General features: G+C 31.5%; 1 protein-coding gene across 1 annotated transcript in view; it reads left to right on the top strand.

Annotated features, from left to right (window-relative positions):
• The window catches only part of LOC149073508 (uncharacterized), a 63076-nt gene extending 51612 nt beyond the window's left edge, over positions 1-11464 (top strand). Inside the window, exon 3 of the mRNA XM_089246216.1 lies at positions 6389-11464. Coding sequence (XP_089102342.1) covers positions 6389-6927 — 539 coding nt within the window. The 3' untranslated portion in view covers positions 6928-11464. The remainder of the gene's footprint in view (positions 1-6388) is intronic.
• The last annotated feature ends 603 nt before the right edge of the window (positions 11465-12067 follow it).

The raw sequence follows: 12067 nt of genomic DNA, 5'->3' as shown, positions 1-12067 counted from the left end.
ATAATTAAAGGTTTTCAAATACTTTTTGCAGGTTTTTATTTACTTATAATTAGGATAATCAATTTTATCGAGAAAAATACGGGAAATTGGGATAATTAATACGAGGGCATCATCGATTATCGTCAAACATGTAGCCAAATGATGACGAAATTACCAAATATGTTTTATAAATAACTCTTATCAAGGAAAGAAAAATGCCAGAGTAAGTCTGTTAAAATGTATTTCCCAGAAAAAAACGGAACTTGAAAAATATGTGAATGATATATTTATAGTCATATTCATTATAACGCAATTTATAAATTATGAAATGGTTATCATTCCTAATTCTAGTAAAAATTTTCTTACTTGGGAAGAGTCTGTTTCCGTCATTGAAACGGAAACAAAGCGAAAAATTTGTCGTTATATCCGAGGTGGTTGCTTTTCATCGACGTTCTAAGTAACCATAGGTATGCACCCCTGACCCAGCCGTAAGGCCATACAGGTTAGTTGTTGAACAGACGTCGCCATCCTGCTCGGCATAAAGCCGACAGGCGAGACGGAAATGATTCCCGAGTCGAGAGCCGGCGAGAGTCTGGTTCGAGTGGGATCTTCGACGTTATACAGTAAGGTTCATTAAGTTAATCAGTCCAGACCGACAATAATTGACGTTATAGCCGAGTAGTCGTTACAACCGACGTCGTTATAACTGAATTTGACTGTTTCTCAATTTTCTTGTAGTTTTCTATGCTGTATAGTTTCAACCTCACAAAAAAAATTTTGAACCATAAATGATAACTGAAAGAAAATAAATATAATCTGACATGAGATATATAGATGACATAAAATTCTAAATAACCAAATATATTTTTCCAAGTGGCTGGGAATGTCATCAGTGATGATATTTGTTAATTATAATATTTGTCAGGGCTAGACAAATCTCCGAAATGTACATGCCTAAATAACTATTTAAGGGTCTCACATATCTTTTAACATGGTAAAAGCTGTGCTAGTATAAATATCATTAAAAATACTATATAACCGTTGATTCATTTCAAGTTTTTTACACATATTTTTGATTTTATATGCTATATTATGCGAATATAAAATTTTACGTATCTCTAATACTTGTTGTTTTACAAATTTTCAAAAAATACATTAAAAACAGCTTACGCGCATAACATAGCATGACATCAATGTAATTGAATAAAAATTGATTCAAAATATATAAAAAAAATGGTTTCTTTTTTATGAAATGAATCGAAAGATCGATATTTTATTGACTCAATCTTTTCCGAAATTAAATTATAAATATACATTTTTTTTGAATTTTTAAATTTAAAATTTAATTTAGAGTAAGATTAAGTGCATCAAATTTCAGTCTTTTGCTTCATTTCAAGAACTGAATAATTTTCTTTATTTAGAACCAGTTTTTATTTAATTACATTGATGCCACGTTAATTTATCTTGTGCGCAAGCTATTTTTAATGCACTTTTTTGAAAATTTGCGAAAAATCAAGTATTAGAGATTTGTGAAATTTTATACTAGCATATATATGATGCACATACAATCGAAAATATGTACGGAAATTTTGAAATAAATCAGTGATTAAATAGTATTTTTAATAATATTTCTAATATAGCATAGTTTTCCACCAGTTAAAATGTACGAGACCCCTTAATATGCTAGAGTCGGGCGCAGGTGGTTGAAAGAAATGCCTACAGGGGGTACTTGGGGGTTCCTTCCCCCGAAATGTGAGAAAATGACTGAAAAAAGGGGAAAAATGGCCAAATGTATTGTTTCATCACTTTGGTTCCCCCCCCCCCTCCCCCGAAATGCAAGTGGTTCCCCTCTAAACGAAATTTCTGGTTACAGGCCTAGGCTCTATGATTTGGATCATGTGTAGATTATTTTGGATTGTTTTGAACGATGTGGTAGTCTAATTGACGAAATTCATACCGCGGGGGTTTTTCCGGAAATGGAATCGAAAAATTCGGGAATTGTATGTGTGCTGGCCAAAGATTGAAATAATTTTGAAAAATTATTTATATTTATTTGATGTTAGCCGTGAATGTTATGTGGTGTCTTGAAAATTAAAACAAAAATGAACTGTCATAATTTGGTTGCTGTATTTTTGGAAATATATGACATCCATATTTGTTATGGGCATCTTTTTCGCAGCCACCTCGTTGGGCATCTTGCCTGTTGTGGCGTTGTATTTGTATATAATTCAATGCCATATGCTGACTCATCAGTCTTAAGTCTTCGGTTGTTGATGAAGATGACACTTCGATAATAATTCTACATTGAAATCGACCCGTTAATTACTTCGCTTGATTTGATTAGTATATTACGGTCATAACGGTATATTTACGGTCATGAGAGAAATATACCTTCGATTCACCAATGAAAAAACCCATATGCTGTATCTGTTTAGCAGTGTAGTTGCAGTAGGACAACATTGCAAGTTTGCAAGTATTAGCGCTGCCACGTGTTCGTATAAAATGACTTGACAAACAACCGGTGCTTGAGTCTATTTTGACAAAAAATCGTTCACGTTGAAATTTATAACTTGAAATCTGTATGCGTGGTGCCTTCTATTAAATTTTTTTCAGCTATAAATAAGTGCATGATACTGACATGTCCTTCTAACATTCATCCACGTGTTACTACAGTCCCACTATAAAATGATAAAATTAGTTCTAAACGATGTTTTTCAAATTGAAATCTACAGTTGATGTGGATCTTGTAAATTTTGGCCACAACATGAAGTCAAGGCCAACCGGCTTTTCAAAAGCCTGTGATTTTTTTTTGTACGTATTTCTCTCAAACTTATCCGACTCGGAGATGTTTTAAAGACTTTGATATCTATAAATAATATTTAATCTTAATATTTGACACATAAGACCGAAAAACAATTTTGTATACGGGTGAGAAATTTTGTGAAGTAGGCCTAATAAAGGTAGAATGTTTTTTTTTCTTTTTAACTTGATCTCAGATACGTAATGGACTTTAATAATATAAATTTTAATAATAGTGCTATATAATTTCATGGTGTGACCCATTTTCTCTGTGAGGTAGTGTATAATTATTTGATAAATGCATACAACATACTTTATAAAAATATGAAGACTTAACCCCCCATACATCGTTTTCAACATGAATAAAATTTTCAGCACTATGGCAATTAGTGTGATACATCTATACTGCATTGATATTTTTTTAAACAAATAATGCAACGAGGAAATATAAAATAGAGTATGATTGATAGAAAAATTGACTTAAATAAATAATTGACTTGTGCGCCCGTTTTCCGTGCTAAATATGTGGAAAAATGATCTTGGTTTCTTTGAAAATCTTCTCTAATCAACTTTCCTGAAAGTACAGTAAAAAATTTCTTGTCAATGTAAATTGTTTGTTACAAATTAATGTGACAAACAATATGAAACAAAACGAATTTGCTAAAATTTAGTAAATTCTCTCAAGAATGAGAAGAAAAAATCGGAAGCTTCTCTCTCTCACAACAAACTGTTGAAATATTTTCTTTTTTTTGTGCGAAATATTTCAAGCACAAACATGAGTTTAGTAAGTGTAAAGAAATATTCATTGTTTGAACATATATTTATGAAACACGGCTCAAAGCTTCCCGATTATCTTACGGCAGGATTTAACTATTTTAATCATGAACAGTTAGCTCTCTTTAATCTTATAATATTTTTCATGTGAATAAAAATATGTTTAAAAACATATAAAACGGATATTTTGGAAAATCAATTTTTAAAGGGTGTCATGATCCCCTAAATTCGATTTTTCAGAAATTACTTGGAAAATACTTCATTTTATAGAAATAAAACGCAAAAAAATTCAGTTTTAACACACACACACACTGAAAAATCGAGAAGAAAAGATTAATTAAAGTGTAAATGAAAACAAAGAAAATGCATTTTAAACGCAATTTTCTTAGATTGCAGCTGTTGAGCTTGTTTATAAGATTCAAAACAAAGTCACCGCATCTCTCAAATTGTGTAGGAATATTTATACGACACATGTCAGTAAAATGAACGTGAAATATGGATATCTGATCATTCGTTAGAGAATTTTATGAGTTTTAATAGTGTGAAAAAAAGGATAAATTTCAAAAATCTATATATTATAAATTCAACATTAAAAAAAAAAAATTCCAATCGATGATATTGGAAAATCAGAGGTTCATTTTACTAACACATGTCGAATGAACATTCTTACAAAATCACAGAATTTTTATTACAGTAGTTTTTTTTTAAATCTTAAAAGCTGATGAGCTGCAAAAAACTTCAGAAATTTTGTTTGAGAAAAGCACGATCAAAGTTTGTTTATGGAATAATTTCACACTGTCATTCATTATATGTTTCTTCCTTTTAATTTTAAAGAACCGATTGATTCTCAACTTCTTCCATTTGATTTGCAATTGAATGAAAAAATTTTCAAAGCACTTTTGAAAAATCGGCATTTTGAAAAGCCTCAAAGTTCATGACAACCCTTAATCTTAGAGATACATTACGCAAGTTTGAATTTTTTAAATTTTATCTAAAGAACGTTCCTACAGTTTTCTTGTGATTCATTAAGAAATTTTAAAAATAGCTTTATGCAATTATTAAAACCACTTTAAATGAAATAATTAAGTATTTATATTTTACAAGATTTTTAAATGTGCCTTTTAAGGTAATATTTTTCGTTTGTAAAGTGTTCACTGGAAAACAATAACAGTTGCATGCTAACTGGGAACATTGAGTACATCAATGCGACGTCACGACATACTTTACCCCTGAAGTTGATTTTTCAAAAATGACTAAAACATATTTCGTTCAATTGCAAATCAAATGCGAAGGATTTCGTGTCACACACAGTCAATCATTTTTTTCTTTCAAAATAAAAGAAAGAAGTAAATATAGTGTTAATGCATATTATAGTAAATATACAGGGTGAATCTGACGCATTCTGCCAAACGAAAGGAGGGGATAGACGAGCCCAAGTGGATCACGAAACAATCTACCAACTCAGTCCTATCTTGAAACATTTTCGAGTTATGGGTGGATAGTATACTTTTAAAAAACTGCGTTACAAAAGTCTGAAAAATCCCGGATTTGTGAAGTTGAATTGGTGTCGCGTCTTATAGCATTTTTTCCAAATGTGTGCGTACAGGTCTTTCAGAAACTTCACAAATTTTTGTTTTTCAGACTTGACGCATTTTTTTTTCCATTATGTATTATCCTCCATAAGTCGAAAACGGTTTGAGATAGGACACGGTTGGTAGGGTGTTTCATGATCCACTTGGGGTCTTCTATCACCCCCTTTCGTTTGGGTCGAATAGGTCGGATTCATACTGTATACAAGAAAAAACACTTTGATCGCGATTTTCTAAGACTAGTTTCTGCGCTCATTCGTATAATTAAAAAAACAAAAAACACTGCACCAAAAATTCTGAAATTTTGCCGAGATTTTTATTCGATGCATGTTAGTAAAATGAATCTCCGATTTTAGAAATTGATTAATGGGAAGTACTTTTTTTGCAGTGATGAATTAAAGTTTTTGAAATTTAACATTTATATATATTTCAGGCTTTAAAAATTCATAAAATTCTATGGAATCGTCAGATGTCTAAGTTCGTGATTTTTACTAACACATGTTGAAGAAAAATTTCTGTAAAAAAACTACCAATAACCACTTTTTTGAATTTATGATGCAGTAGTTTTTTTTAAACTTACAAATGAGCTCAAAAACTGCAATCTAAGAAAATTGGTTTCAAAGTGTTTTTCCTGTATGCATTTACACTCTACATGTATGCATTCATTACTACTTCTTTCTTTTACTTCAAAAGAACCAGTTAACCGATTAACACTCGACTTTTTGCATATGATTTGTAATTAAATGAAATATGTTTTAACGTCATTTTTGAAAAATTGGTGTTTTGAAGCCTCACTCCTTAATCGCTTGACTCCCAGAACATACATTCAGATCCGTCCTCTCATTCAGTTTTATTATTGAGTGACCAGGACGACCCGCTCCTTTTATAGTAATGCATGAGTGTTTAAACTTGATAAGTCGGTGATATTCAATTCGAATAACACAGTCCTGGTCGGGAAGTCGCCCTGGAAAAAGGTCCTAAACAAAACACTTGTGAAATAAAACCGTCTAACGAATTGGTACATGTTGGAATGTGTGTGCGTGTATGTGTTGTGAACCTAACGTGAAGTTTGTTTCCGAACGAATATAAAGCCTTCTGAACAAAATAAAGCCTGGGAGTTGATACTCAGTTTTCATAAAATAAACATTTTCTTTAAATTCCAATTTATGTTATCTGTTTAATATGTGTGTGCTTTACTAACCTAAAAATTCACGATTTCTTTTTTGAATTTCCCGCCTTGCGTACAGGTCCGAATGGTTGCCCTCGGCGTCGTGGGCGGCAGACATACACTCGTTTCCAGACCCTGGAGTTGGAGAAAGAATTCCATTTCAACCATTACCTAACCAGGCGACGGAGGATCGAGATAGCTCACGCACTTTGCTTGACTGAACGCCAAATCAAGATCTGGTTCCAGAACCGTCGAATGAAGTTGAAGAAAGAGTTAAGAGCCGTCAAAGAGATCAACGAGCAAGCTAGGTTGGAAGCTAAGTTAAAAGACCAAGACAGCAAAGACCGTAAGGGTACGACTTCTTCTTGCTCTACGTCAGAAAAGAAAGAATCTTCCTCATCCAAGGATCTTATCGACAAGTCGAAGCGAGATGGTCTGGAAGGGCTCGACCTCGGACCAAGAAGAGATGGTCTTCGAGATGACGACGACTCCAATAATTCCACCAACACAAACGTCAGCACCACTTCCGTTGGAGACATCGTGGACCATAGTCCACCAGATGTTAGGATGCCTGCCAGGCCTTTAGTTCCAAGTTCGGATGAAGCGAGTCTCCCGTAAGAAAATCCAAGGTTAAGAAAGATTTAATAAAAAAAAAAAAATGAAGAAATGGAAATGGTATGGTAAAGGGTCTAGGAATGTTTAGCAAATCCTTTATACGTCTGCTGCGATCTTGATATTGATCTTGTTACGTTTTTTTTTATCGCCACTTGTAAATTTGGATGTGAATATTCATTTAAAATTTGAATACAATTCGATTTTTGTTATATGCATGGAGAATTGCTTAACGTGTAAACTGAGAAAAAATTGCATTTTCAAAAAGAAGAAAACAGACAGGTCACACATCATAATACCAATATTCTTCGATTTTTAGCGTTGTTAAATTCAATTTCAAGTATAACCGAATATGTGTTGAATAATCATGCCAGGTAATTGATTAATATCTGTAAAATGAAATAATCTACGAACCTGATGTCGAACTTCAAAAGCGTTTGCAATTTCCTATAACTGAAGCTTTCAATTTAAATTTGAAACAAAACTTTGTAAAATATATGTACGTCTATATTTTTACATATCTCTAGAGCCTTCAACATAAAAACAATTTTCAATATTAATTCATATACTCTAGTCTTTTCTATAATTTTTTGAATGCTTAATAGAAAAAATAATTTCATTTAGACGTGACCATCTGGACTAATTTAGTTCTTGGATCAAAATTTGATTCCGTGATGTTTCTATTTATAAGAAAATTTTAAAAAATGAGGAGGTATAATTAGTTGATACATGTTTATATGTTTATGCTGACCAATCATTTCTTTGCAAAATATTAGTTTTCAATTTATATGTATATTTTTTCTCCTTTTTTTCGATGTTATCAATGTTAATTCGAAATTTGAATTTATTATTATGCATTCTTGTTAATGGAAGATTGAAAAATAGTTTTTGGTGCCTTCAAATAGATGCAATATTTTAATGTATATACGGTCTTTTTGTAACATATTGACCGTGTATATATGACAGTGATGTTTTTTAGTTTTGATTCCAAGTTTATTGTTGCTTTACACCAATGACTACAGTTGATTAATTAGTGTTGAATTTTTACTATTAAAATTTCCTTATTATGTAGCATTCAATAGTAGGCATTCTTCCTGGGCTTAGAATTTATGAATACGTGTACATTTTTCACCGTAAAATTTTGTGGACCACAAATTTTCCATCTTTTATCCTATAAAGAGTGTATCCAAATGCAATACAAAACAGAAAAAAAAATGTTTTTGAAAAATTAATTTCTAGCATATTCTTATCTATTGTATAGTGGAAAAAAAAATATTTTTATCATGTGAAACACAGTTATATGATTAATCAGTTTCTATTGAACAAATTCAAGTGGCGTTTATTCTATTATTATTATTTAAAAAAATTGCAAACCGTGTTTTACGTGTGTCTGTGTGTTTGTGTGTGTATGTAACCGAAGAACAATATAACAATCATTTTACTTATGAATTGCTGTACTATTGTATCCATGATGTCAAGTAATGTCTCGAACGATAATTTCAGGTGAATAAAATGAGAAAAAAAAAATTAAATTAAAATGCTTCTCTTGTAGAGGGGAAAACAAAAAAAAGAGGCCATATGCAGCCATTTAGCAACCTATTGTAAGCAATCTGTGCTGATTATAATACGTAATGTGCATCCAATTCAAATACGTTCTTCAAAACAGAAATCATACGTACACGTGCTTTAAAACAGTGTTGTTTTGTGAATAAGTGGAAACGTTTATCATGGACCAAAAAAAAATAATTAAAAACGTATCCTTCAGATGATCAATCTGTTCTGCTGAATCTTCATAGAAAAAAAGTGACGTTCTATATATATATTTCTCTATGTATCTCATTTTCAAGTGCCGACAACAAAAATAAAATGAAAAATATTTATGAATTTCGATTTTTTTTAAAAAAAACAATGGATTTTATGTTCTTGAGAAACGTGCTGAGGAATGATTAAAAAACAAATATTAAAGGCAGCAGCATTTTCGTTGGAAAATTATTGTATTGAATATCGGGCACTGTGTGAGTAGACTTACTTGCTCGGTGTGAGAGATTCTTTGTGAATGAACTGGATGAAGAGGTGATAGTGTCCAATTTTCGACGTATCCTAGAAATTCGTACAACTTCTCAAGGAAGCAACAAAATAAAAAAAAAATTATAAAAAAAACTCTATAAAAAGGTACGAAAAATTAAACACGCACCCCCTTATAACAAGTGTTACTGCAACATTTGATGGACGATTCTTCGAGGGATTTGATGGAATCGATTTCCCCAAGGATCGTTCTACTATCATACGTATTTATTCTGCCACATACGTCAGTCATTAGTGTTGTTGGTCGAAATAACATTTTATCACACATTATACGACTATTATTATTATTATTATTATTATATAAATATATATATATAATCTTTTACAATGTTTTTCCCGTGGCTTTGGCATGCAATATAACGGCGGGAATCGCCGCTTTGTTGTTGAGTCGAGAAAAAAAAAATGTTAAATTCTTGTGTGTAGTGTGCATTTGTAAAAGCTTGTTTTTTTTAATTGTTCGGGTCCTTTGTTAATTATGATTAATTATGATGTGCGCCATTTTTCACAAGCTTTTTCCTGTAGATAAATTGTGATCCACCTTCACTATTTTTTTTAACTCTGTGGGGGTGGTATGAGCCATGGTGGTATAGCCATCACTGCATACGTTCCATTCTGTTTCGGCATCGAGATTATTGTGGATTGAAACTGTATCATAAAAAAAATCAAATCATTAATAGGAACTGTGTTATCAGGAGTTTGAAATTTTCATAAAGATATTAATTTATATAAAAGAAACATTGTGTGTGTGTGAATAGAATTTTACGCTCACCTGAAATTCTGTAATACATAATATTTTCGTATAGAAATACCACCTTGAAGTATTTTGAATCTATCCCAAATAGAACATAGCAGTGAGAAAACATGATGAGATATAGTTCATACGATAAACATCTAACTCACAAAAATTTCATTTAACTTCAAAACTTAATTAATGGTTTTCCAGATTGAAAAACAAATATATTTTTTTAAATCATTATAAGGATACAGTTTGTATAATTTACATACCATGCAATGCAGTTTCCATTAACCAACTATGCAAAGTTTTTTCATAAATAATACACGACGCACAACTGATAAAACACAAATTAGCAATAAGATTTACTTTTCTTTTGTTAATTATCTGCTAAGAAATGTGCCATATACAGTTTCTTCACTTTGTTATTTGCACTTGTTTGTCTCACGTTTTGTTTGCTCTCTTGGCCCTAAAAATATTGAACAAAATTAAATAGTAACTACGAAAAATGTATTAAATCACTTCATGGAATAGATTTTTAACACAAAGTATGTGAAAAAAAAATTCAAGAAAATAACTTTACCCATAAAAGGCTGCCAGTTAGAGGTAAGACTTCATCATCTTATACAAGAAACCCTCAACTCAGAAATTTTTAACCTATTGGTTGCGACCCAAACTTGGGTCCCAGGGGTTCCTGAGGTGGGTTGCATAAATCCACTTAAATCCGGTTCTAAATTAATTTGTCACACCACTGGTATCAATGGCGTCTTACCGATTTCGGTATCCTTGGCTCGGACCCAAACATTTTGAGGGCTTTTTGAGCCATGATTTTATGTGCAGTATTTTTTGGGGAAAGATCGGCATCCAACATGCATGACTAACAACACAGGAAATGCTGATTTATCAGTATAAAAACATGAGTAAATTAAATATTAATGGAAATTCCCACATGATGAGAATTTTAAATGAAAGAACATAATTCTGGAAATAACGAAAAATTGTTATAGAATTAATGGAAAATAATTAGAAATTTGTGAGAAAAAAATTCCCGAATTTATGAAGGAAATAAATTCAGAATTAGTAGAATGTTTTGATAATTTGGGGTCCCCCTTGTTTGATTCGTGTCCCAAGGTGCAAGCCCTGCTGGTCCACTTGTTGAGACGTCATGAACTAGTTTCACTTATTTTGAAAACCGAACAATTTGTTAATCAGAAATATTTAAACAGAATTTTTGATTAAAATTGAACGATGATTTGATCATGTTGGATTTTGGATCGTAGCCGAAAAGCTTAAGAGCCCTTGCCTTAACTGAACAATATCTGGGGTCATCTTGGAACATCCAATAATTCTTACAAACCTGATGATAATTACGATATAAACTAGTCTATAGGTCTACTGTTTATAAATGTAGTTAGAAATAAATTATTTCAAAGTAAATTAATATTACTTTTAATAAATATATCTTCCAGGATATATACCTGAAAAATGAGAAATACAGTGAAAATAATTGAAAAATGTGTGTTTAAAACTTTAAAATATGAGTGTATGCAATTTTCTGAAGCCGAAACAGAATGTTATGATACTTGTCTGTAGTAATAGTTGTTCGAACTGCTTTTCATGCCAGTGATATGTAGTATTACATCCTGATCTAAAACAATATACGTGGTATACGCTAGTACTTGAGGCTTCAAGTCGTGTGTGACTGTGGTCTAATAAATATATGACACGCTCTAAAGTAGTTTGGCTCGTTATTTCATTGTTAATTTTTTTTTCTTTTTTTTTGGTCTTCAAAATTATTATAAAATTAAATATTAACACTATTTTTTTTCTGTATCTACACGAATTTACTAAAAAAAACACCAGCTATTTCCAAGAAATTCCATGCTATTTTTTATGAGATAGCAGAAAAAACACCAAGTGTCTCCTCGAGAAGAATGTTTTATTTGTTTCTAAACTATTCTTGTTTCGAAAGTTGTTTCTTTCTTAGTTTTTTTTTATCTTTTTCTTTTTTTACCATCATTTCTATTTCCTTCTTGAAAACGTCGTTTCTTGGAGAATCTTTATATATAAATTTTTTTTCTCTCAAGTCGAGGTGCTGTAAAACTCTTGAAAAAAGGAAAGAAAAAACAACCGGAAAAACTGATACAGGAGAAGGAGTTTGAAGAATCTCGTATCCTTGAGAAAATGTTACTTGACTGCCATTCAATTTCCAAAGATAATAGATAAGAAATACGGAATAGATCATTCTGAATCGCAATTGCTTTGCGAAAACGAATGAAGTAACGGCACGAAAGTTGCGATTATGGATCGTAATTTGGAATTTACGTC

Source organism: Pholcus phalangioides, unplaced genomic scaffold, assembly GCF_987345545.1.
Source record: "Pholcus phalangioides strain wild (caught in Gottingen) unplaced genomic scaffold, Ppha-v1.0 ptg000017l_1, whole genome shotgun sequence".
Classification (NCBI taxonomy): domain Eukaryota; kingdom Metazoa; phylum Arthropoda; class Arachnida; order Araneae; family Pholcidae; genus Pholcus; species Pholcus phalangioides.
Note: the sequence above shows the minus strand (reverse complement) of the source record. Positions and strands in the feature narration are given on the sequence as shown.